Source organism: Pelodiscus sinensis, chromosome 1 (genome assembly GCF_049634645.1).
Source record: "Pelodiscus sinensis isolate JC-2024 chromosome 1, ASM4963464v1, whole genome shotgun sequence".
Taxonomy (NCBI): Eukaryota; Metazoa; Chordata; order Testudines; family Trionychidae; genus Pelodiscus; species Pelodiscus sinensis.
The window spans coordinates 327577358-327600571 of NC_134711.1; the positions used below are offsets into that span (position 1 = coordinate 327577358).

Here is a 23214-nt window from a genome sequence, read left to right on the forward strand (position 1 = left end):
TGTGTCACCACCGCGCTATGTGTCTCTCCCTTCCCAGGTACCTGGAGGAGTCCAATCCACACATCGGCCACCTCATGTCTAATTTCAACCTCACCTCTTCTGACCCTTCTGTATTCATCCTAATGGGCATTCCTGGCCTGGAAGCAGCCCACATCTGGATTGCCATCCCCTTCTGTGTGTGCTACATTATCAGCCTGCTGGGAAATTTCCTGGTTCTGTTTGTGGTAGGCAAAGAGCAGAGCCTGCACACGCCGATGTACCTGCTGCTCTGCATGCTGGCACTCACCGACATCGGCATGTCTTCCTCTGTTGTGCCGAAAGCCCTGTGTATATTGTGGTTCAATCTGAAAGACATTACTGTGGGAGGTTGCCTCACTCAGATGTTCTTCCTTCACATGGTTATTGTGATGCAAGCAGCTGTTCTCAGCATAATGGCCTTCGATCGCTACATTGCCATATGCAACCCTCTAAGATACGCCACCATCCTCACCAATGCACGCGTAGCTAAGCTAGGGCTAGCGGGTTTGGTAAGAGCTGTTCTCTTAGTTTTGCCCATGCCTCTGCGCCTGAGCAGCCTGCCGTTCTGTGCCAACCACATTATCCGCCACACATACTGCGAGCACATGTCTGTGGCAAAGATCTCCTGTGGGGACATCACAATCAGTCGGACTTATGGATTGGGAATGATATTATCAGTCTCTGGGTTAGATCTGACACTCATTGCTCTGTCCTATGGACTGATCATCAGAGCTATCCTCAAAGTCTCCTCCAAGACAGCCCACCAGAAAGCCCTCAACACCTGCACAGCCCACCTCTGTGTGATCCTGGTGTCTTACTCTTCCTGCCTCTTCTCCTCTCTGACACAAAGGTTTGGCCAGAGCATCCCTTCCCAAGCACACGTCACTGTTGCCAATATCTATCTCCTTGTCCCTTCCATGTTCAACCCCATCATCTATGGGGTCAAAACCAAAGAGCTTCGCACCAAAGTGAGTAAATACATCTGCAGAAGGTGCTTACCTGGAGCCAACGACCCTAAACCTGCATAAGAAGAAGGGGAAAAGAGACCTCCTCATTAAACAATTGTGCTCTGCCCCAATTTAGCTTCAGCTCAGCATGGGAGACATTCATAGTCTCAGCTGTTCCTCATAGCCAAGGTCTTAGCACTGTGTGACTCGGTTGCTTAGTTGTCTCTTTCTGATCAACAGCATTACCCATAAGACCTCTCCTCAACACACCCTGGGACTTAGAATTTCTGTGACTTCCAGGCTACTGGAAAATATTGCAGTTTTCTGACAGAAAGTTTTGGTTTATGAACCTTCAACATTAATGAAATAATTGAAAAAAATTAACATTGTTTTAACTACTGTGCTCCAAAGAATGATCCCAGAAATGGTAAATGCTGTTTCAAAACTGCTGCCACCCAAGGACGTGGTGATTAAGAAACTTTTTTCCAACTTCCCATGTTTTACAGGTGTGTCGACACCATAAATGCCCCGATTCCCAGTCCCTGTCACAGCTTACAGGTGGGAGTGGATCAAATCAGTGTCATTCCAGCAACGATGCTTCATGCTGCCCATGGCAAGGATCTGTGCCCAGGTGCTGAAACCAACAGACATTTCTCAGGCTTCTCCTGGGCAGGTGCTTGCATTCTTCAACAATTGGGTGCTGCCCAGGTGAGGTGTGGGAATGTGTGGAGGGAGATGCCAGCTGGGTGCCTCATTTGTCAATCTAGTGCTCTGTCTGTCAACCCCAGGCCACTGGAGATGATGCAGCAGGGTCATGTACCCGCAGTGGGGGGAGTAAAGGGGAAAGCCCAGGCCCCAGCTACCAAGGGGTGAGAGCAGGAATCCGGGGTGACCACGGGGAAAAGAGCAACAAGGGGCATAGCAGGGCTGCAGACTAGACCCAGGCCACCATTTTGTGCTTTCCTGCCCCCAGTATTGTAAAAGGAATTTCAAACTATTATCAGCAGTGCGCTGAGCGTGAGAAACGGCTTCCCTGAGAAACGGGGGTGGCTGTGACGCAGAGCGAGACCCGCACGTAACAGCTGCAGGGAGGGCAGCAAGGGAAGTCCCAGCCAAGTGCAGCAGCTGAAAATATGGCAAAGCTTGTTTCCCACTGGGGTTTCCATGGAGCGTGTCCAGTGATGGTCCCAGGCCTCATTGTGCGGTAGGCCATGACATACTCACAAGCAACAGGACACGGCCCTGAGAGATACCCCAGCAGCTTCAAATGAGACACCCCAGCTGCATATGTCACCTCGCAGAATATTTTGAGAGGAAACTCAGGAGCAGCCACTCCCCTACACACCCAAAGGACTATGATCTACCCCTACTTCAGAGCCCACTGCTTCCATGGGGCCTGCTGGGCTGTGCCCAGAATTCAATAGACATGTTCAGGGATCTGGGTTTGTGAATCAACATGAAAAACTCAAAGCTGCACCTCCTGCATGGCCCAGCATTTACAGGGACCAACCTCGACTTTGCATCCTGTGTCAGCCCATGTTCCTCTTCCCATGGCCACACTTAGGGTACGTCTAAACTACATGGCTCCGTCGACCCTCATCCTCCAGTAAACCTCATCCCACGAGGAATAACGGGGCTGCTGACAAAGGGCTTTGATGTCGGCAGGGGAGTGTCCAGACTAGCGCGCTGAGCCAACAAACAGCTGATCAGCTGTTTGTCGGCTCAGCGAGGCAGCCATGTAAATGTAAATGAAGCCGCGATCATTTAAATCGCGGCTTCATTTGCCTTTGCCTATAATCCTAATCTACATGGCTCCATCGACGGAGCCATGTAGTCTAGACACAGCCTTATAGAGACAGTTCTAAGCCCTCAGATAACAGTCAGGCATAGCCTCCCCCGCATAGGCCACAGATATCTTGTGCCATGCAGTGTCCCAGATTTGGTTCAGGTTGCAAAGGGGGTTGCTTGCCTCAGTGTGTAGCGAGCAGGACAGAGAGGGGATCTGGTTTCTTCCTCAGACACTGAATGGCAGCAAGCCAGGGAGCCCCAGTCTTGTGGTCTGGAGAGCACCCAGTTGCAAGAACAGGGCTAGCATAGCAGGGAACAATGACGAGCACATTAGTACTATGGGGCACATATGCTACGTATCCCTCAATAAACAATGGCTGCGTCTAGACTGGCACGATTTTCCGCAAATGCTTTTAACGGAAAAGTTTTTCCGATAAAAGCATTTGTGGAAAAGAGTGTCTAGATTGGCACTTTTTGTGAAAAAGCGTCCGTGCCAATCTAGACGCGGTTTTGTGCAAGAAAGCCCTGATCGCCATTTTCACCGTCGGGGCTTTTTTGCGCAAAACAGTTCTCAGCTGTCTACTCTGGCCCTCTTGTGCAAAAGCATTTGCACAAGAGAGCTTTTTCCCGAACGGGAGAGTCATTGTATTTGCGGAAGAACACTGACAATCTTACATGAGATCGTCAGTTTTCTTGCACAAATTCAAAGCGGCCAGTGTAGACAGCTGGCAAGTTTTTCTGCAAACTTGCCCTTCTAGATGCAGCCAATGTGTCTGGGTCTAGTCTGGGTCTGGGTCTATACTAGTCTCTTAACCAAAGACTAGTCTGGATCTGCTAGTCTCTTAACCAAAGCCCCTCAGTACAGAAACACCCAGTTAGACACCCATGGCTGCTCCTCATCAGCTGCCAATAAAAGTTTTGGAGAACCAAACCAACATGCTGCCGTCCCTTCTGATAGAATCATGGACTCATAGAACTGGAAGGGACATCGAGAGATCAAGTCCAGCCCCCTGCCTTCATGGCAGGACCAAGCACTGTCTAGATGATTCTTGATAGATATCTATCCTGCTCTTAAATATCTCCAGTGATGGAGATTCCTTAACCTCCCTAGGCCATTTATTCCAGTGTTTATGCTCCAGACTGAGCAGTTGTGTGTCCACCGTCCCCTTCAGCTCATAAATTCCTTCCCATGGAGTGCCCAGAACTCCTCTTAGCATTCTTATCCATTTTCTGAGACTTTGCGTTTTCTTCCACACTCCATCTTGGACAACCGCTTTTCAAATGAAAGCAGAATTTGCACTCACCTACAATAATTCGCACCTCCCAATATGTTTAATGCCCCCCTCAGTGTCAGTGTGTGTATTTGTCTGTGTGATGCAGTCATTTATTTGAAAATAAAAGCATTGTGAGCACTTTGTATTTGTTTCTACACAAGCTATGATACCTTAAGGCACCCACAAATCAAGAGGTACTTTTAGCAATTTCTTACATTTAATACTGGGCCTTAACAATCACAATAGCTTCCTATGCATACCAAATGCAAATAAGCATTGCAGTCGCAAGAATAGCGGCAAACATGGTCACCTGGGATTTCTCAGAGCAGACCTATTTCCTGCTACTATCTTCCTCTCTCTCGCTAGCTGCCTCTGCTAGGCCTCTGTCAGCTCCAGAAGGCCCCAGGAACCTTAAGGGACCACACCTGGATTAGGGGTTCAGGGATGCCTTTAATCTTTCTTAACTTAAAAGGACACAGTCACCAACACACCACCACTTATGGCCACTGAATTAGGGTATGTCTACACTACCCCGCTAGTTCGAACTAGCGGGGTAATGTATGCATACCGAACTTGCTAATGAAGCCCGGGATTTGAATTTCCCGGGCTTCATTAGCATAAAGCCGGCGCCGCCATTTTTAAAAGCCGGCTAGTGCGAACCCTGTGCCGCGCGGCTACACGCGGCATGGGCTAGATAGTTCGAACTACGTAGCCATTCCGAACTATCTGTACACCTCGTTCCACGTGTCACAAGGAGGAAGGATAAAATTTGTTTCTCTTGGTTTCTGAGGACAGGACAAGGAGTAATGGGCTTAAAGTGCAGCAGGGGAGGTTTAGATTGGACATTAGGAAAAAATTCCTAACTGTCAGGGTGGTCAAATATTGGAATAAATTGCCAAGGGAGGTGGTGGAATCTCCCTCTCTGGAGATATTTAAGAACAGGTTAGATAGACATCTGTCAGGGATGGTGTAGACGGAGCTTGGTCCTGCCTTGAGGGCGGGGGGCTGGAGTCGATGACCTCTCGAGGTCCCTTCCAGTCCTATGATTCTATGATTCTATGAATATGAAACTTAGTCTTTGCTCCTCTTTCCCCACAGGCCAGGCCCCTCCACCCCAGGAATGTAGAGACCCCGTGTGTCCCCTCAGAATCCCTTGCTGACTGCGTGGCTCTAATCACATCCAGGCTCTGGCTTCCATCTTGGAGAGAGTGAGGGACTTGCTGGGAGGGGGGAGGAAGAGTGTCAAGTGGGGGTCCAGGAAAAGAAGAGGGGCAGGGATGTGGCTCTTACTTTTGTCCTCCTTTTGCCTCTTGAAAAAGAGGCCACCTAACACTGGATGGGCTAGGCTGGGAGAGGAGCTAGGTGTGCCTCTGTGGGGGAATTGAGGCCTGTTTCCACCCCTTCACATTGTGGGGGTGTAGCCAGACAGCCCCCCCCCCCATCTCATCCATCTTATTTGCCTCTCTGAGGTTCCCGAAGCATACAGGGCAGAGAAGGAGCAATAAAATCAGAATAGTCTATGGTGTCTCATCTGATCCTAAGAAGCTGAAAACATAGATATGAGGAGAGAGCAATTAAGGCAATAAGCTGGCCTCGAGGCTGCGAGAAGTGCCCGGCTGGCACCCATGTTGATACGAACACACAGCCGTCCCTGGGGGAGGAATCCCCCACTGAGAAAAGAATCTCCAGTACTTCCAATTTAATCCTCTCAACTCTCTCTTACAAGTGTAAATTAAGTTCACAACTGCCTTGTAAGAACTGGTCTCACAAAAGGCAGACCAGCACTATTTGACATCATAGATAAGAAAGAGAAATACGTGACCCCCTGGGTATAAAGATGGGTACAGCAGCTCGCTCACTTTTGAGTGTCAATCTACCCTCTCCCTGCTGGTCGGGTTAGGTGTTTGACCTCCCGAGGTTCTATGGGGACACCCACCTCGTATTTTCGTCTTTCCTGGGAATTGAGGGACCGTCCCTGGCCTGACACGCTGGAGTCGAGAGGCACAGAAGGGGGTAAAAATTGTACCTGGATGTGGTCCTTTGTTTAAGTATATATACATAGTGTTAGAGCTCTTTAAAGATTAAGCTGTTACTTGGTACTATTATTTTTGTTTTCATATCTTTATCTTCTTTGTAACCATTTTTAAGATCTATATTTTGCTCGCAGTTAAGAAATAGAACAATAGCCATTGCAACCATATGATTTATAAGCTTCCTCAATAAACCTGTAACTGCTTAAGCTTTAACCTGACTCCTTCAGTTGCTGAAACAGAACCAGGCACAATTTAAAAGAACTTCAGCCGGTCTTAAGGGCCAGATATAGAGAGAGCTTGGGCGTTTGGATTTGTGTCACTCCCAGGTGGCAGATCCGTTGGGGCACTTCTCAGCCTCCCCCAGGCTGCCCACTGCGAAGGAATCACGGATTCTAGCAGCTAAAATCTGAAGTGAAATAAGCTCTCCCTGTAAACTTACTGGGGCACTCGTCAACCTCCTTTAGGTTGCCCGCTGCAAGGGACCCCGGTCTCAGCAGTTGAAGTCTCGGGTGTATAGTACACACACACACCACTCACTGCCCTGACCGTCAGTTGGCAGAATTGGGGCGCTTGTCAACCTCCTCCAGGTTGCCCGCTGCAAAGGACCCTGGTCTCAGCAGTTGAAGTCTCGGGTGTATAGTATACACACACACCACTCACTGCCCTGACCGTCGGTTGGCAGAACTGGGGCGCTCGTCAACCTCCTCCAGGTTGCCCGCTGCAAGGGACCCTGGACTCAGCAGTTGAAGTCTCGGGTGTATAGCACACACACACACCACTCACTGCCCTGACCGTCGGCTGTCAGGGGGCAGCATAAATTATAGGGAGGGAAATATGGGCTGGACCCTCTCTCACCCATTGCTCTGCTCTGCTCTGCTCTGCTCTGCTCTGCCCTGGGGCATTACAGTCAGCTAGGGAGGGTTCAGCAAGTGTGTGGGTTGCAGAGCTATTAACAGACGGGGGTGTATGTGTCTGACCACCTTTTCCCAACGGTTTTACATTCACAATGTCTTTGCCATGACTTAGTCACAAGCACCTGGCTGACGGTGTGGGGGAAGGGTCAGTGTCTGTGCCCTTTGAATAGTCCCTGTCTACAGAGTCCCATGAATCATCCAGCATTCAACGTGCTCAGGAAGGGCCCATCGATGTTTTATGGGAGACAGGACAGTGACAGGACACCTCTGATGAGAAACAACATCCAAATCCCTTCTCTTTAATGACAGGAGGAATTCTGAGGTTGGAGCAGCCATCAAAACAGCTCCTTTTGGCCAGCATCTCACCGGTCCCCTGGCTCTACACAAACAGAATCAAATTGTCAATGCAACTGCCTACCTTGGTTTCCTTCCCCCAGCGAGCTGCCCTCTCCCACAGCTCCAGGCCTTACGCCCCTTCTAAGCCTTTCTCTGTAGAGTGGGGATCAGTAGCTTGTGTCATCTTGGATGTAAGGTCCAGGATGGAATAGGTGACCGGGGACTGAGGTTTTTTTGTAATCTGTGCCACCAGCCCTAGAACCAGGTGATGACCTGAGCCTTCACTTGATGAACACCTTGATTACTCTTGCACGAAGGTGTTTGCTTTTCACACTGTACACAATTGGATTAAGTAGGGGTGGGAACAATAGGTAGACATAGCCCAGGAGAATCTGAAGCAAAGGAGAAGAGCCCTTCCCAAATCTGTGTATCACAGTCAGGCAGAACTCTGGTATGTAGTAGAGCAGAACGGCACAGAGGTGGGAGACGCAGGTGTTCAGGGCCCGGAGAGATTGCGTGTGGGACGCGATGCCCAGCACTGTTTTGAGGATCATCACGTAAGAGAGGAAGATGAGCAGTGAGTCCAACCCCACCGTTAAAAGGGTAATAAGCAATCCATAGATGTTGTTGACTGTGATGTCCGCACAAGCCAACTTCATGACCTCCTGGTGCAGGCAGTAGGAATGGGAGAGGACATTGGCTCGACAGTATTGGAACCGTTTCACAAGAAAGGGAAGTGGGAATATTACAGCCACCGATCTTAGCACGCACACCAGTCCCATCTTGGCTATTCTCGGCAAAGTTAAGATGGAAGAATACCTCAGTGGGTCACGGATTGCGACAAAGCGGTCAAAGGCCATCGACAGAAGTATGGAGGATTCAATGAATTGAAGGGAGTGGATGAAGAACAGCTGGGAAAAACAGGCATCAAGGCTGATCTCCCCAGAGTTAAACCAGAGTACACCCAGTATCGTCGGCATGGTGGTTATCAATAAGCCAAGGTCTGTGAGAGCCAACATGGAGAGGAAAATGTACATGGGCTCATGGAGACTTGCATCAGTTTTTATAATGAACAGAATGAAGGAATTTCCTACTATTGAAATAGCATATATTAAGCAGAAGGGGACGGAGATCCAGAGACGGACGTCTTCCTGCCCAGATATCCCGGTGAGAAGGAACACTGCATGGTTGAATTTGGTGTCGTTGACAGCTGACATAATGTGCTGGACAGGTCCAAGGAGTTTTGAGCTTTCTTTCCTGAAAGAAAACACAACAGAAGACTAGGTGATATTTAACAAGACATCTTTCTGCTCTCAGTGCAAGGCTAGAATCTCCCAAGAATTAAAAGCTCAGCAAAAATATACTCTTGGATTTCCACCACAGATAAGAAAATAGGCACTGACAGGCTTGATGAGACCTGTAGGCCAACCCTCCCAGTTCCCAAGGACAGCTCAGTGGTTTGAGCATTAGGCTGCTTGATCCAGGGTTGTGAGTTTAATCTTTGAGGGAGACATCTGGGATGAATCTGTTAGGGATGGTAATTAGTCCTACCATGGGGGGAGGGGACTGGACTCAATGACCTCTCAAGGTCCCTTCCAGCTATAGGAGATAGGTGTATTACCCTTGTGGAAAAAGGGTTGCTGGAATGTCACAATAAGGTGCCTGTTATTTCAAAATAACAGGATGCTTCAATAAATGCAAAGTTGCTATTTTGGGATACTTTTGGTATCCTGAAATAGCTCCGCAGTGTAGACAGCCCCTCAGAGATAATTTCTTACGTTAGAGCTGGAGATACAATGCAGCTTCTGTCATCTGGCGATCTTCAGATTCTGAAAAGACTGTAGCATCTCAGCCCTCCATGGATTGTTTCTCAGAAAACAAAAGTCTAGGAGCGCCTCTGTCCCAGGGTTAGCAGCTGACTGGTTCTCCCCAGGTTCTGTTCTGGCAGTATCTTGCCTGTATGTGGAGGAGTCATAGGCAACGGGGTCAACACATGAAATATTTATTTCGGGATTCTCACTCTATGGGACATAAAAACAGGACTATGTAGCACTTTAAAGACTAACAAGATGGTTTATGAGGTGATGAGCTTTCGTGGGCCAGACCCACTTCCTCAGATCAAAAATTTCTGGAGGACATAGTGATTCCAGCACCTCTTTTAAGGCATGATGGGAGTTTGGAGGAAGCAGATTCAAAGTCAAATGCCTGAGTATTGATGGACACAGGAGAGCATTTCACACACGAAAGTCCTCTCCTGCTCTCTTGCTCCCTCTTACTCTCAATGTCCTGTATTCGTAAAATACACAGCACCCCAGACCTGGAATTGTGAGAGACATGGAGCTGAAGTGCTCTGATGAATGTGAATGTCAACCTGAGTTTTTGGGAAGTTTGCTGTAGAGCCGTATTGGGTTAACTATTGGGATATGTATGTCAGGGTTACATTAGGTCCCAGTTGTTTTAGTTGACAGCAGGTTGCTAGAAAACAAGCAGAAAGGGAAGCAACAGCTGAAGAAAAGCCTTTGCTCAGTGAGCACTTCAGGGAGATTGAGAGACCAGACTGGGGATACAAGGTGGGAAAAGCCTTTCCAGGCTCCAGCCACGTTATCCAGCTTGTTCTGCCAGCGCTGGGAGTCTGCCCAGAGTTGGGGCAGCTGTTACTGAGAAGCTCTTCACACCAACAGGCACAAACACGGCTGGAGAAGGCTGAAAAATCTCATCCTGCCAGGTACCTGTCCGAGTAGTTGGCTTGGAGTCAGAGATGTGTACAGACATTACTGTGAAAACCCTCTTATTCCCCCGGGTTACACTTTCTTCCTGCTGCTCCGAGTACACAGTGTTTTGGATGAGGAAGACTGACTGGTCACACGTCTCACCATTAGTCACAGCCTCCCAGAGGAAGCAACCCCAGGTGCTGAACACAGCTGGATTTGCTGGTCAGGCCCAGTCGACCCAGAAAGCGCTGTAGCTCTGAGGGTGAGAGGATCGTGGGATTCCACCCCATGAGAGAGCCAGGTCCAAGGCTTGACGTGTGGCACTTACAGACCAGAGAGGGGCAGAGATGCTGGTCGCCCTGCACCACTGAGGGGTGTCTGCAGGGCAGAAGTGTAGGAGCCCTCAGCTAGTCACAAAACAGCAGTGTGCTTTATGGGATCTCTAACCACTGAACAACACAGCCCCGAATTCACAACCGAACCAGAGAACAAAACAGCTCAAAAGGCGTCTGCAGATTATATTTTCAGAAACAATAATCCTGAGGAGATTTGTGATATTTTGTGGGGTCTCCTTTCACTTAGCCCCTGGCAGGGTTGGGCCCAGAGCGCACAACGCCCCTAGAAATTGGACACTATGAGAAATCTTTTCTTAAGGTATTAGGCTGTTAACACTCCTAGCTCCCTTTCAATGTCAGATTTCTGTGTACCTTGAATAAGCCACCACGGAGCATGGGCAGATGGAGGGGAGGGTTCCCAAGCTACCTAGTGCTGCCTGCCCTCCAGCCCCGTCACTGAGTCACCCCGATAGACCAGCTGAGTTCTCTGCTGCTGCACAGAACATCTGCCAATGCAAACAGCCTGCAGCCTTCTCCCTGCACTTGGCATGTTACAGACAGTGACACCTGCCAACGTACCCAGTTCCTGCTAGAAGGGAGCCGCTGACACAGACAAGGAGTCATCGGAGAGGTTGCAGGGGCAGCAGGCAGTGTGTGTTCAGATAGGGAGGCAACTGCCTTTATGTAACATGTTTGTACCTTCCCTTGGAGCCACTTGGCCATCAGGGAACCTCAGCTGTTTGGCTTCATGTGCACCAGCTTTAACCTCATCATGGCCAATGGCAAACAGCAGGAGGTCAAATCCCAGGGGATGGAAGATGATGATAAACAACTGGCCTGCAGCACCAGCCCGGCTACAGACTCCGTTCCTGGAATCCAGACTTGTCAGCCCTGTACGTATGGGTCTGATTAATCCCATGGCTGCTTTTGGGCCTACAGAAGGTTAATGATGCTGCTGTCAGAGAGGCTACAAACAAAATAGGGCAATTATGGAGGGACCTATCCCCTGTTGTCTGCTCCCAGCTTCTGGCAGTCAGAGATTCATAGGAACCCAGAGTGAGTATGTGGCTGTATCCCAAACCATCTTGGATAATAGCTGTTGATGGACCTGTGCTCCATTAAATTATCTACACATAAGAACAATAAAAGAAAGAGGCTACAAGACGTTACAAGTAATTTCTTTCTTTTGTTGTTCATATATATACCTGCCTCTGCACTTCCACTCCAAATCATCTGATGAAGTTTGTTTTAACATGAAATCTTGTATCCTAATAAATCAGTTAATCTCTAAGGTGCCACAGGACTCCTCATTGTTGTTTTTTATACTGAAATTAGCCCTACTGGGCTGTATTGCCAGGATTGCCTCTGGAGCCTGTGTTGAAAATGAGCATTGCATTAGGTATGTGCCAGTCATCTGGTTCGGAGGCTGATTTCAGTGAGAGATTGCTCACCACAGTTAGCCATTCTGCAGTTCCACATTTGAGTGTCTTCATCACTCTTGCTGAATCCCCTCTGGCCCTCGTGCCTTATAACTTTAGAATTGATCAGTTTGTTCTCAAGCTTACTCTATTGACACCTGATGGGAGCAGGTGACCAATGCACACAGGTAAGTGGAAAACATGGAGGCCTGGGAGAAGGGTCACAATCTGGGAAGACAGTTAGAGCAGGGATAAAGGAGACACAAGACAGAATTGCGTGGGGGAATCCTGGTCAGAATGGCCTCGTGCCTTGCCCCATTGAGAGGCACTTTCCTGAGTTATTCTGCAATAACTTGCACAGCGACCAATGCTGCAGTCAGGTGAGAGTATAAGGAGGGGGCAAAGGGGTCAAGTGTGTAGCAGAGGCAAGGCCATTGCTTTTCTCCTTATCCTCAGGCGTGAGACATCTTCCACAATGCCACTGTCAGTGGAAACCATTGGGAATGTTTAGAGTGTTGACCTCCATCCGTGTCATGTGACCTTTTCACATTGACTTCATTCAATAAACAAGGCCTCTGACAAGGCCACAATTCTTGGGGTCTTCTGGCTCATGAGTGTTTGATTATGGGCGGTGAGGAAGCAATAGATATGTCAAAAGAGGTGTATTTTCAGGCAGTGTATCGATGCTGTGAGTGCAGATAACAATAATGCTTGTGTTAATCATTGCTTGTGAGGACACAGTAATGACCTGGAGAAGCCAATCTCCTGCAATAGCTTCTCCAGGTCAACAAAAAACAAAAAACAATTAACATGCATCAAGGAAGACATGTTCCATGTGGCACTCCCGTACTCAGAGACAGAAAAGACAGGTAGGAGTGGAGGGAAATGAGAAGTGGGCTAGAAAAGAAAACGATGTTTTCCATAGGGTTTCCAAAGAGAAGCCGATAACAGCTTTGGAGAATCAAACCAAAATGCCGCAGTCCCTTCTTATGCTCCTGACTGAGCAGTTGTGCACACACCTTCCCCTTCAGCAGATATATTCTTTCCCAGAATTCCCCTGAGCATTCCTATCCACTTTCTGACACTTTGCACTTTCCTTCACACTCCATCCCGGCCAACGGCTTTTGAAAGGAAAGCAGAATTTGCATTCCCCTATGATAATAAGCACCCCCCAATACGTTCACTGCCCCATCAGGATCAGTGTGTGTGTATCTATGTGTTGGTATCGTTTATTCGGAAATAAAGGTATTTTAAATTGTAAGCACTTTTTATTTGTTTCTACACAAGCAGTGATACCTTGAGACACCTGCCAATCAAATACTGTATACTTTTACTAATTCCTTACATTGAATTCTAGGCCTTATCAATCACAATAGCTTCCAAGCATATCACATGCAAATAAACTTTGCAGTTGCAAGTATAGCAGCAAACATTTCATTTTTCAGGCATATTTCTAAGGCATCCCTGTTTCTTTTTGCCAGATCTTGAGCCTTCTTAATAACCCTGGTATCTGGCTGCTCAAAATAAGTAGCTAGGTGTTCACCCTCAGCAGCCCACCCCTGACTAAACCTTTTGCTATTCCCTTCGCTAATATAATGCAGAGTACAGCATGTAGTATAACCATGGGAATATTGTTGTCATTCAGGTCTCGTCAGAGATAAAGGCATCGCCAGCATGCCGTTAATCATCCAAATGCACATTCAATCTCCATTCTACACCTATTCATACTGCTGTTGAATCATTTCTTACTGCTATCCATGCATCCCTTATACGACCTCAGGAACTGTTTCACTAAGAGGTACGTCAAGTCTCCCATGAGTCGTTGCATTAAGGGGTATTCCAGGTCTCCCAGGATCACTGAGCATTTCAATTATTCCCCTGATGATCTTCTAGTGTGGAAAGAAATTCCCTGCTTACTGTAATGTATGGCTAGCATTCTGAAGACATGTTTGTCATGCACCTTTACAGACCAGCCTATGTCAATGTCCATGAAGCACCGACACTGATACACAAGCACCTGCAAAACCATGGAGGACATGACTCTGATAGATGTACATCATCCCCAGGTGATCCAGTAACAGAACTAGAATATCTTTAAAAAAATGAATGTTCCTGAATTACCTTAGGGGTATGTCTACACTACCCCGCTAGTTCGAACTAGCGGGGTAATGTAGGCATACCGCACTTGCAAATGAAGCCCGGGATTTGAATTTCCCGGGCTTCATTTGCATAAGCGGGGAGCCGCCATTTTTAAATCCCCGCTGCTTCGAACCCCGTGTAGCGCGGCTACACGGGGCTCGAACTAGGTAGTTCGGAATAGGAAGCCTAGTCCGAACTACCTAGTTCGAGCCTCGTGTAGCCGCGCTACACGGGGTTCGAAGCAGCGGGGATTTAAAAATGGCGGCTCCCCGCTTATGCAAATGAAGCCCGGGAAATTCAAATCCCGGGCTTCATTTGCAAGTGCGGTATGCCTACATTACCCTCCTAGTTCGAACTAGGAGGGTAGTGTAGACATACCCTTAGAGACTAACAAAAAATGTTGATGATGTCATGAGATTTTGTGGGCACAACCCAATGCCACCTATCACCTCTCCATAGGCATGGAAACCCATTTCCACAAAGCAATCCATAATGACATGCATGTTTGCCTAGAATCACATCTTTCAGAGTAAGATGAAATGAATGGCCTAGCACACTTGGGTTAACACAATTCCTTCTGTTGACTTCCCCACTCCAAACAGGTTCGCAGCTGACTAGTGCAGTTTGGAGATCCACTGTCGGACACCTACCAGAGGCCAATAACAATGCTGAAATTAATCATGGGGTCTACACTAGCACTGTGGTGCTACAGCATCATCCCCCAATGCCCTTACAACTCTCCTCGGGGTGGTTTTATTACAGAGACTAAGCATAGGAGTTTCAGCACAGAAGCTGTCTTGGTGGGGCGGAATTGCCATTATTTCCAGCCTTATTTCCAGTCTGAATTTATCAGCCTTCAGCTTCTAGATGTTGGGTAAGAACATAAGAATGGCCATACTGGGTTAGACCTAAGGTTAGTAGACCAGTATCCTGTCTGCCCACAGTGGCCAATACCAGATGCCCCAGAGGGAGGGAACACAACAGGTAACCCTCATGTGATCCCTCTCTTGTCATCCAGCTCCAGCCTTCACTGTGCCCTGCGTGACGAAAAACTTCCTTTTGTTTTTTTTAAACTTGCTTCCTATTAATTTCATTTGGTGACCCCTAGTTCTTATGCTATGGGCATAAGTAAAAATACCTTTTGCTTATTCACTTTCTTCACATCAGTCATGATTTTATAGACCTCTATCAGATGCCCCATTAGTCTCCTCTTTTCTAAGCTGAAAAGTCCAAGTCTTTTTAATGTCTCTTCAAAACCCCTAATCATTTTTTTGCCCTTTACTGAACCTTTTCTAGTGCCAATACAGTAATTCCTCATTTAACACTACAGGGCTGCGTCTAGACTGGCATGATTTTGCGGAAATACTTTTAACGGAAAAGTTTGTCTGTTAAAAGTATTTTCGCAAAAGAGCGTCTAGATTGGCATGGATGTTTTTGCGCAAAAGCATCCGTGGCCAGTCTAGATGCAATTTTGCACAAGAAAGCCCCGATCGCCATTTTAGCCATCGGGGATTTTTTGTGCAAAACAGTTTTTCCCCGTCTACACTGGCCCTCTTGCACAATTATTCTTGTGCAAGAGGGCTTTTTCCTGAGCAGGAACATGAAAGTATTTGCACACAAAACACTGATTTTGTACATTACAAAGTCAGTGCTCTTGCGCAAATTCAAGCAGCCAGTGTAGACAGCTGGCAAGTTTTTGTGCAAGCCCAGACGTGTTTCAGAAAATGATCATGTTAAGTGAAAACGTGTTATGTGGGGTCAATTTTCCCATTGAAAATAATGGAAAAGTTGGGGGTTGCCTTTCAAGTGGTGGTGTCTGTTGGGACCGGGACATAAGGTTGGGGGAGAAAGGGGACTGGGTTACAGCAGGGAGGTGAGGTGATTGGCTCTGGGGAAGGGAAAGCAGAGAAGAGGGGCGGGGGATTGGGTTAGGAGTATGCTCCTGTCATGGGTCTGCCAGAACCCGCACTGCATCCGGCGAGGGGGGTTGCTGGGGAATAGCGCACCGAGCAGGGAACCCTTCGCTGCTTTGCAGGGAGGCGGGGAAGCCCCAAGCAGCCACCGGCAACAGATTATTCTGGGGACAGTCGTGTAATTCAAAAAACTTTCCCTAAAAAAATCGTGCTATCACAAAAACGTGTTAAGCTGGCACGTGATAAATGAGGAATTACTTTATACCTTTTTTCAGGTCAGGCGACCATATCTGTACACCGTACTCAAGTAGTGGGCAAAACATGGATTTGTAGAGCGGCAATCCAGTATTCTCTGTCTTATTCTCTATTCCTTTTTTAATGAATCCTAACGTATTGCTTGCTTTTTTAACTGCTGCTGCTCATTGAGTGGATGTTTTCAGAGAACTATCCATAGAATCATAGAATGCTAGGGCTGGAAGAGACCTCAGGAGTCATCGAGTCCAGACTCCTGCCCAAAGCAGGACCAATCCCAACTAAATCATCCCAGCCAGGGCTTTGTCAAGCCGAGACTTAAAATCTTCTAGGGATGGAGATTCCACCACCCTCCTAGGGAAATAGTTTTTCCTAATATCCAATCTAGACCTTCTCCACAATGACTCCAAGATTGCTCTCTTATGTAGTTGTAGCTAAATTAGTCCCTATCATCTTATATGTATAGTTGGGATTGTTTTTTCCAAAGTGCATTACTTTACTTTTATCAACATTAATTTTCATTTCCATTTTGTTGCCCAGTCACTTAGTTTGATGAAATCTTTTTGAAGCTCTTCACGGTCTGCTTTGGTCTTAACTATCTTGAGCAGTTTAGTATCATCTGCAAATTTGCCACCACACTGTTTACCCCTTTCTCCAGATCATTTGTAACAAGATTCATCCCATTACAGACCTTTGGAGGAGACCACTAGTTACCTCTCTCCATTCTGAAAACTGACCATTTATTTTACCCTTTGTTTCCTGTCTTTTAATCCATTATCAATCCATAAGAGAACCTTCCCTCTTATGCCATGACAACTTACTTTACTTAAGAGCCTTTGGTGAGGGACCTTATCAAAGGCTTTCTGGAAATCTAAGTATACTATATCCTCTGGTTCCCCCTTGTCCACATGACTTCTTCAAAGAACTCTAATAGATTAGTAAGACGTGATTTCCCTTTCCAGAAACCAAGTCGACTTTTCCCCTACAAATTATCTTCATCTGTGTGTCTGACAATCTTATTCTTTACTATAGTTTCAACTAACTTGCCTGGTACTGATGTTAGATTTATCAGTCTGTAATTTCCAGGATCACCTCTAGAGCCCTTTGTAAATATTGTTGTCACATTAGTTATCTTCCCATCATTAGGTAGAAAAGCTAAAAAAAAAAAAAACCCTAGATACATTCATGGAGGTTAGCTCCATCCATACTTATTATCCAGGTTGAGTAAGAATTGTGTCCTAGTCTTTGTCAGAGGTTGGGAATAGCTGACAAGAGAGGGATCACTTGATTCTGACCTGTTTACTTACTCTGGGACATCTGGCATTGGCCACTGTTGGAAGAGAGGCCACTGGTCTAGATGGATCTTTGGTCTGACCCAGTATGGCCGTTCTTATGTTCTAAGTGTGCCAGGGCATTAATTGCATCTTATTGTGAAAGACCTGACTATTGACACCATGCATAACTTTATGGATGTTCCAATTCTGGCACTAGATCTGCTTGTAATCATGTACATCAATTGGAAGAAGTGCTTCTCCATGGTTCAGCAGGAGCTTGTGGATCCCTGTGGGCGTTTCATGCACTATAACATGGGCAGATTTAGAATGGAGTGTAACAAGGTATTTTTAGGAAAACTGGCTGTGACAGGGTTAAATCTGGCTGTGACAGACCTTCCAAGCAGCTGAGGTTCCCTGATGGCCAAGTAGCCCCAAGGGAAGGTACAAACATTCTGCATAAAGGCAGTTGCCTCCCTATCTGAACACACACTGTCTGCTGCCCGTGCAACCTCAACATTGAATCCTTGTCCTGTAGGGTGAAGACCTCTGGCCAGCTCTCTTCTAACAGGAACTGGGTACGTTGGCAGGTTTCACTGTCTGTAACATGCAATGTGAAGGGTTTTCATTGGCAGATGTTTTGTGAAGCAGCAGAGGAATCACCCCTGGACTGAGTGACAAACCTGGAGGCAAGGAGCTTCAAAACTGCTGCCCTTCTCCTGCACAAGCACCACAGGAGGCTGTTCTGGCTACACAGAAATGTGATTTTCAAAGCCGAGCACAGAGTGTTAAAACCCAGATGCCCTGAATCAGGATTTCTCCAGTGTTCCCATTTCCAGAGGTGCCCTGTGCTCTGGGACCAATTGTTCCAGGGCTTGAGCAAGGGGAGACCCCACAGAACATGAGTGACTAGTTCCCAAATTGCTTCAGGTTTATTTGCTCCTGTAAATTTCATCAACAAATGCATTTGAGAAGGTTTTATTCTCTGGCTCAACTGTGAGGGCAGGAATTCAGAGCCGTGTTGCTGTGTGGTATCAAGTCCAATAGGGAATATTTCTGTCTCCTGACTGACTCAGGGCTCCAGCACTTCAGCCCTGTAGTTCTATGATTCTATGATAAGGGGATGGTTGGATGAAATAACATGATCTTGGTAACTAATTGACCATTCATTATCAGTGGGAAATAGGTCAATGGAGGGATGATAGGAGTTGCTATAGGGAACTTTCTGGGTGTCTGGCTGGTGAGTCTTGCCCACATGCTCAGGGTTTAGCTGATCGCCATATTTGGGGTCAGGAAGGAATTTTCCTCCAGGGTAGATTGGCAGAGGCCCTGGAGGTTTTTCGCCTTCCTCTGTAGCATTGGGCACAGATCACAGCTGAAGGACTCCCTGCATGTTGGGGCCTTCAAAGTATTTGAAGGCTTCAATATCTGAGACATAGGTGAGAGGATTATTCTAAGAGGGGTGGGCGAGATTCTGTGGCCTGCACTGTGCAGGGAGTCAGACTAGATGATCATAATGGTCCCTTCTGACCTTAAAGTCTATGAGTCTATGAGTCTATGAGAAGCCCCTTGGCTACCAAAATCCCTGCCCTTTTCTAGTCTCTGAATGTCCAACATCAGGCCTTGTGCCCAGCCCTCTCATCAGGTGAAATCCCACGACCCTCCCACTCTCAGACTGGGACCTGGGCTACAGCGCACTGCAGTTCCTTGCAAAGCAGGAAAAACTTTAAAAACGTCAAAACTTTAAAAACTTAAAAACTTAAAAAACCACAAATAGTCTAGTCGCAATTTAAAAACTAACAAAACATGAAGATATATGAACTAGGGGGTCACCAAATGACATTAATAGGCAGCAGGTTTAAAACAAACCGAAGGAAGTTTTTTTTCACTCAGTGCACAGTCAATCTGTGGAACTCCTTGCCAGAGGATGTGGTGAAGGCTAGGACTTTAACAGGGTTAAAAAAGAGCTAGATAGATTCATGGAGGTTAGGTTAATCAATGGCTATTAGCCAGGATGGGTAGGAATGGTGTCCCTAGCCTCTATCTTTCCAGAGGTGAGTGACAGGGGAGGGATCACGTGGGGATTACCTGTTGTGTTCCCTCCCTCTGGGGCATCTGGTATTGACCACTGTTGGAAGAAAGGATACTGGGCTAGAAGAACCATTGGTCTGACCCAGTATGGCCATTCTTATGTTCTTATGTTCATGTTTTGTTTGTCTTTAAAGTGCTATTAGACTGTTTGTTGTTTTTTAAGTTTTCCTGTTACAGGCTAACTTGGCTACCCCTCTGAAGCTTGCAAAGCAGGACTGATTGTGCTCAGCACCTGTGGTTCTCCCCTTTGAGAGCCTGTGAGTAGTGGTGAGGTGAGTGACCAGCCAACATTCTTTAGCCAAAATGCTGTGTAACCTGAACATCAGGAAGAAAGTGTAACATGGAGGAATAAGAGGGGTTCCAAACAACAGTTTGTCCATGTCTGTGCCCTCAGGCCCTCCAAACTGACAGGGACCCAGACAGGCTGAGGGCCTTCAGACCTCCCCAGCCATGTCTGTGCTTGTCGGTCTGAAGAGCTTCTCTTTCAAAAGTAAGTCGGAAAAAGATACGCAATCTGCAGACCACAAATTGCGTATCTTTTTCCAACGTAACAGTGCAGTCTAGATAAAGCCCAAGTAACAGATGCTGTATTATAAGTCCCACTCTAAGTGGAGCAATCTGTTTGCTAACGTACAGATGTAAAAATGTGATGCCATAAAAATATTACAAAACAAACTTTCATGGCATGCAGGTATATCGACAGGGCGCGGCAGAATTCTCAGAATCTTTGCAGAAAGAAGCAGAGGTAACTTTACTGCTTAGAGGCTTTGGCTGTAGAAAGTATGGCAAAAATTCTCCACATACTCTTTGCAATGGGTTTTGGTGACTAAATCTTTGTTTCGGGAACAGTTGTATGATGCAATCTCCTGGTAACTGACTAGAAGCCGCCTCGAACACTTACATTCAGTGTTGAGAACACAATCTCTCAGCCGTATGTGTGCAAAGCTTTCTGAAAAGTCCTGAGAGAACAGAACCACTGCTCTGTGTTTCAGCCAAGAGTGGAGCTGAGGTTGAGGAAAGGAAGAGTGCCTGTATATCATTTATGCCCATCCCCCCTTACACAAGCAAGGCTGAAGTTGCTTTCACTTCTGTGTTTCCATAATTTTATGATTGCATTCTCTGGGTTCAGTCTATGCTGACCATCAAAGGACTTCATCCTTTGTTAGAGGGATTCCTGGGGATCAGAGTGCATCATTGGGAGAATCCAGAGCCTGGTAATTATCAAACTTACATCAATTTTACTGAATTCAGAAACCAGATATTTGAATTTATCTATTCTACCGGAAAGAAGCAATGGCACAATTTGGAGTGGAGAAAATTAAAAATGGGTATAGTAAGACAGTGACATATGTTTATAAATGGCTTGTATGCAACACGGATCAACACAATGACCATTTTCACCATGCACTTGCCAGGTGATTACACACGTGACATGATACAAGGGTCCGTACTCAGTCTATGTCTACACTGTAGGGTTTTAATGGACAAAGATACGCAATTTGTCGAAAGAGGCTTTTTCGACATTTGAACCATCTACACAGGGCCAAATGTGGGAAAAACCTCCTCTTTCGGAAGAGCCCTTATTCCTCATAAAAAAATTTCAGAAGAGCAGACATGTTCCCTGGACATAGAGGAGTTTTTCTGAGATACCTCCGGTATTCTGGAAAAACTCTGTAGCGTAGACATAGCCTCAGATACGGAGGCACAGAAAGAGTCTGTGGGAAGGTGATAATTGCAAAATTGCACAGTGCTTTGAAGCAGGCTGTGGAACTCCTAACCACATGATAGCAATGGGGCCGAGAGATTAGCAGGATTCAAAGATAAGCTGGATGTTTATATGGGTAACCAATAAATACAGTTACAAATACAGTGGAAGGAATTGTTTTAGAATTTTTGAAGGTTTCTAAACCTGCTTGATTTGCATAACAAAATATGTCTCGGCAGTAGGTATCAGGGACAAATTTTCCCTAGCAGCAGCACATCTCAGAGCTACCTATTAAAGGGCCTTTTCCATAGTTCTCTGAAGCATGTGGGACTGGCCAATGGATGCTAGACTAGATAGACGACAGGTCTCATCCAATCGGGCAGGGCTTATTTTCTAACACTATTTTTGCTGATCTTCTTTCAGTGCTTGGGAGTCTCTGCATTGAGAGCAGAAAGATGCCTCATAAAATATCATCTTACCATTAATGGTGTAAACCCAAGTCCATGTTTTTGCTGATCTTCCTTGACCTCTTAGGAGCCTCTCAGTTTGCACTCAGAGCAGAAAGTAGTCTAGCTAAATATCATCTACTTTCATGTTATTTTTCCTTTCAGAAATTGAAGCTTAAAACTCCTCAGAAAATCCCAGGACATCATGTCAGTTGCCAATGACACCAATTTCAATTCTGCAGTGTTCCTTCTCACTGGGATACCTGGGCAGGAAAAAGTCCGTCTCTGGGTCTCTGTCTCCTTCTGCATAATGTACGCTATCTCAATAACAGGAAATTCACTCATTCTGTTCATTATAAAAACAGACCCAAGCCTCCATGAGCCCATGTACATTTTCCTTTCCATGTTGGCCCTCACAGACATTGGCTTATCAATATCCACCATGCTGACCACACTGGGATTATTCTTGTTTAACTCTAGGGAGATCAGCTTCAATGCCTGTTTTGCCCAGGTGTTCTTCGTCCACTTGTTTTCATTCAGTGATTCCTCCATGCTCCTGTTGATGGCCTTTGACCGCTTCATGGCAATCTGCAATCCACTGAGATACGTTTCCATCTTAACCCTGCCAAGAATAGCCAAAATGGGGCTGGTGTTTGTGCTAAAGTCAATGTCCCTAGTATTCCCACTCCCCTTTCTTCTGAAACGGTTCCAATACTGTCGATCCAATGTCCTCTCCCATTCCTACTGCCTGTATCAGGACGTCATGAAGTTGGCTTGTGCAGACATCACCGTCAACAGCATCTATGGTTTTGCTATCAAACTCTTAGCTGTGGGGTTGGACTCATTGTTCATTTTTCTTTCCTATGTGATGATCCTCAAGACTGTGCTGAGTGTCACATCTTCCACAGAGCGCCTCAGGGCCCTGAACACCTGCGTCTCACACCTCTGTGCCATCCTGCTCTTCTACTTACCAGATATTGGCTTGTCCGTGGTACACAGATTTGGGAATAGCTCTTCCCTCTTGCTTCAGAGTCTCATGGGCTACATCTACATGGTGGTACCTCCCCTGATGAACCCAATCGTGTACAGCATGAAAAGCCAACACCTTCGTTCAAGGATATTCAGGGTGTTCTTCAAGTGAAGGGTCAGTTCCTCTTCCAGCTCCAACTCTGGTGATTTTAAACATGAAAAAGTCAAGCCACAGCCACTCACCCCATGAGGGACACTTAGGGTGCGTCTACACAGCACCCAAAACTCGAAATAAGATACGCCATTTGTGCTACGCAAATTATATAGCTGATTTTGAGTATTTCAAAATAGCTTATTTTGTCAATTGGCGCTGTCTACACAGTGCCAAATTTCAAAATAAAGTGCTATTTCGAGTCATCCCTTACTCCTCATACAATGAGGTTAAGAGATGGTGAAATAGTGCGTCCACTATATTTTGAAATTGCAGATGCTTCCAAAAGATTCAGGGTAGCTGTGAAGACATACCCTTACCTCCTACATGACATGAACTACTGATATCTGCTCTCTATATTGAGGTTCCAGTGGGGTGTAAGGCCTGGAGCTGTGTGAGACGGGTTGTCCCCACCCATGGGTGAGGGAGGACAGAGATCTGGG

The 23214-nt window shown here is 46.5% G+C and overlaps 3 protein-coding genes across 3 annotated transcripts; 2 read left to right on the top strand and 1 right to left on the bottom strand.

Moving 5' to 3' along the window:
- The first annotated feature begins 74 nt into the window (after positions 1-74).
- LOC102447204 (olfactory receptor 52D1-like) lies at positions 75-1046 on the top strand. The gene has a single exon (XM_006132570.2). The coding sequence runs from the start codon at positions 75-77 to the stop codon at positions 1044-1046; it is 972 nt and encodes a 323-aa protein (XP_006132632.2).
- Positions 1047-7591: 6545 nt separating this feature from the next.
- Positions 7592-8527, bottom strand: LOC102447698 (olfactory receptor 51G2-like). Its single transcript, XM_014578291.2, has one exon. It carries the CDS (start codon positions 8525-8527, stop codon positions 7592-7594), a length of 936 nt encoding a protein of 311 aa, XP_014433777.2.
- Positions 8528-21796: 13269 nt separating this feature from the next.
- Positions 21797-22732, top strand: LOC102447952 (olfactory receptor 51G2-like). The gene has a single exon (XM_006132573.2). It carries the CDS (start codon positions 21797-21799, stop codon positions 22730-22732), a length of 936 nt encoding a protein of 311 aa, XP_006132635.2.
- Positions 22733-23214: the final 482 nt, after the last annotated feature.

What these genes read in the sequence shown, in the direction of transcription:
- LOC102447204 (XM_006132570.2), top strand. Translation starts at nt 75, where the DNA reads ATGTCTAATTTCAACCTCACCTCTTCTGACCCTTCTGTATTCATCCTA.
- LOC102447952 (XM_006132573.2), top strand. Translation starts at nt 21,797, where the DNA reads ATGTCAGTTGCCAATGACACCAATTTCAATTCTGCAGTGTTCCTTCTC.
- LOC102447698 (XM_014578291.2), bottom strand. Translation starts at nt 8,527, where the DNA reads ATGTCAGCTGTCAACGACACCAAATTCAACCATGCAGTGTTCCTTCTC.